The 3,468-nt window shown below is 39.6% G+C and overlaps 1 protein-coding gene across 2 annotated transcripts in view; it reads right to left on the reverse strand.

The window, feature by feature from the left end:
• Positions 1 to 3,468, reverse strand: part of Pak1 (p21 (RAC1) activated kinase 1) — a 53,781-nt gene that overhangs the window by 16,809 nt on the left and 33,504 nt on the right. For both annotated transcript variants that reach the window (XM_013350158.2, XM_005357543.2), the window contains exon 9: positions 201 to 249. In XM_013350158.2, the coding sequence (XP_013205612.1) occupies positions 201 to 249 (49 nt within the window). The remainder of the gene's footprint in view (positions 1 to 200; positions 250 to 3,468) is intronic.

Genomic DNA, 3,468 nt, shown 5'->3' on the forward strand with positions numbered 1-3,468 from the left:
GGGAGGGAGGGAGGAAGGAAGAAAGGAAGGAGGGAGGGAGGGAGGGACGAACAACAAAAGGAAGGAAGGAAGGAAGAAAGGAAGGAAGAAAGGAAGTAAAGTGAAAAAAGGGGGCAGGGAGGGAAGGAGGGAAGGGTAAGATTAATTCCACATTAAAACCAAACACTGCAGAAGCCCAACAGTTGGCGGTGAATACTCACCTCCTGTCCTGTGGCCACATCCATCGCAGTGTACACCGTGCCCGAAGCACTGAAGAAAAGATAAAGAGAGGGAGGAAAATAAACAGAGGGTTCAGCGATGCAGGATTTGTCTCTGCATCCTGACACACAACCTGGAAATACACTAACAAAAGCAGCGAAGGTAAAACCTCCTCTGCAACGCCCACTCTCACATCTGAAAGGCAGTGTGTGGCCGTGAAGAAGGAAGGCCTCACCCAATCGAGAACCCCTACTGTTTGGTCTCAAGCAACGTCTGACTCTGAGCTTTACCTGTACACGTACGTTGGAGTTTAGTGACGCAGTGGACCAAGAGTTCAGACATTCATTTCCTACACCTGCTTGCCTCCTCTTCTCTGCTACCTTTGAGGACTCGCTTTCATTTCTTACACCTTCGACTGGGAGCGAGGGGTGGGACATGGAGACGGAGGAGCAGGTCAGAATGAGGTGGGGAGATGGCTTATACACATTTATTAAAATCTGGACTTTCAGAGTATCCGTGTTCTCTTTACTGACCTGGATGCAGCTTACAATCATGTATTCACTGTTTGAAAATTCCCTGAGTAATATGCTTATGTATGCTACCTTCTCTTAAATTTTACATTAAAAACTACAACGATGGCCCGTTTTGGTAGTGTCTGCTGTAATCCTGTAACTCAGTAAGCCAAGGGAGGAAGAGGGGCAAGACCCTAAAAGAAGTGGTAGGGCGCAGCTAGCTGCAAGAATCAATATTCAGCTCTTAAGATTCTATTCCACAGCTCATCTTTAAAAAGTGTAACTGATTTTTAAAAACTATGAAAACTTGGTCAACCCACACTGAATAGCCTAAAATAGTTCTGCAGCATCTTCTCTTCCGCATTAAAGGATACTTTAAAATCACTTTTCAGTCGTAACTGATCAAAAGAGTTTCATTTCCTTCGGTTTAAATGAAATGCATTTTTAGGTTTTTTTTTCAAAAATAAAACGATACTGCATATACTTTCCCAAACATATGTACTTCTAGAAAATCTGAGATTATTTCCACCTCATCCTCAAAGTAAGACTCTCTCCAAAGCATGCAAATATGTAGATACTTATTAGACACACTCAAAGAAAGAGATGGGGTAAGTGGAAGAGATGGGTGGAAATAATGCTATATAACACTATCCATAGGGAACAATTAAAACCTTCATCTTATACCTAAAATCGCGAATCCTATATATGTCTAGACAATTTGTGTTCTATACACACCATTATACATACCATATGTCACGTATATATGGTGCAATTTGCAGACATTTTTAAATTCTGGTCTTTATAAGATGTTCCCAGCAAATCCAGAAGTTATGCGTCCACAAAAGTCAGGTTAATTCAAGAGGAAAAGACGGCTGGAAAATGCCTGCAGCTGGAAACTATGGTCCCCACAGCCTCACCACTGCTCCTTGGCAGCCAAGCGACAGGCATGTCAAGGGAAATTACATGATCTGGCTATCATCTGAGGTCTGGAAGGCTCCCTGGTAGCTATTCCTTTACTGCTGGCCAGCTTTGCCAGAGAGCTTTAGTCACAGAATGTGTGTCTATCTTCCTGGCCCTAGCCCTCTGCACTCCTGCCAATTTATACCGTTCTTTAAAAAAAAAAAAAAAAATTCTTAAATATTTACCTGTATAAGTATTTTGCCTACACGTACATTTGTGCACTGTGTGTGTGCCTGGTCCCTGGGAAGGCAGAAGTGTGAATGGGATTCTTGCAACTGGAATTACGGATGTTTATAAGGACCATGTGGGGGACAAGGGACGAACCTACTCTCAACCAGAGTTATCTCTCCGGCTACGATATAGACACCATCCTTAAACGCAAACACAGTTGCGTCTCAGAGACTAAACATTTGGGATTTTATCTTCTGTGTGTACAAAGTTTTAGAAAGCTACATGGGCAGACCAGGTAGGGCATGATTTCTATCACAGATACAAGACCAGACGGCTTAACAGTCTCCAGGTCTTAGAAAGGGAAGTAAACCTAAATTATAACAGTACCAAACCAACACATCCAACTGGTAGGGCACTGTTTAAATTATGGAATACAATGTTAACAAAAATGCTTAATAAATATTTCATTCTTGCCTAGTCCTAGCAGACCTGTGAGATAAAGCAGAAAAACCTTTCATAGATATTGTACAGCTATTTTTTTTACTGATTTTTTATTAAGCTCTACATTTTTCTCTGCTCCCCTCTCTGTCTCTCCCCTCCCCCTTCAACCCTCCCCCAAGATCCCCATGCTCCCAGTTTACTCAGGAGATCTTGTCTTTTTCTGTTTCCAATGTAGATTAAATCTATGTTTGTCTCTCTTAGGGTCCTCATTGTTGTCTAAGTTCTCTGGGATTGTGGTTTGGAGGCTGGCTTTCTTTGCTTTATGTTTAAAACCCACCTATGAGTGAGAACATGTGATAATTGTCTTTCTGTGTCTGGGTTGCACATCTATTTTTTTTAAAAGGCATGTTTTAGAGGAGAAACGTCCTTAATCCACAATCCTCCAAATTTACAGATAAAGAAGCTCAAACCCAGAGGAATCCAACTAGCTGCAATTTGCCCATGAGCCCTTTTTGCTACATTCTTAAATAACTCAAATTTAATTACCTAAAAACAAAAATGCTATCTTCACTATTGAGGCAAAGAAAATAATTTCTTCTCAATATGCAGGCTATATTCTACCAGTTTGGACTCTAGTGGAAAAGACACTTGGATCAGGAAAAATGACATCTGCTCAGACAAAAGTTGATTTGAGGATCAAATTAAAACTCAATGTAAGTAACAGATATAGATTATAAATGCTACGCAAAAGATCACCCATCTCCATATTTTACAACTCATTAACACATTTTCAGAAATTTGTTAGCCTAAGAAAATTAAGGCAAAAAATTTCAATTATTAACAATGCGTTGTTCTACTGAGAGCCTAGTATGAGCTGAACTTAATTTTTTCAGTTTCCTTTAAATTTCACGGGGTTTTTTTGGGGCATATTCATAGAAACTCATTATTTTCACTCTACATTTCATATAGAGGTACATTTACCTAAGTTTTTCTGCATTAAGTTTTAATTGTACAATCTGATTTTTAGGTTTGTATATGACCTATGTTCACTACTAAGCTTGTTACAGCATTCCCTCTTTCAAAGAAAGATCTTTTTTTTAAAAAAAAACTGATGTTTTGCCATAGGTGATGGATCCCCTGGAACTGGAGTTACAGACATTTTTTTTTTTTTTTTTTTTTTTTTTTT

Source organism: Microtus ochrogaster, chromosome 22 (genome assembly GCF_000317375.1).
Source record: "Microtus ochrogaster isolate Prairie Vole_2 chromosome 22, MicOch1.0, whole genome shotgun sequence".
Lineage (NCBI taxonomy): Eukaryota > Metazoa > Chordata > Mammalia > Rodentia > Cricetidae > Microtus > Microtus ochrogaster.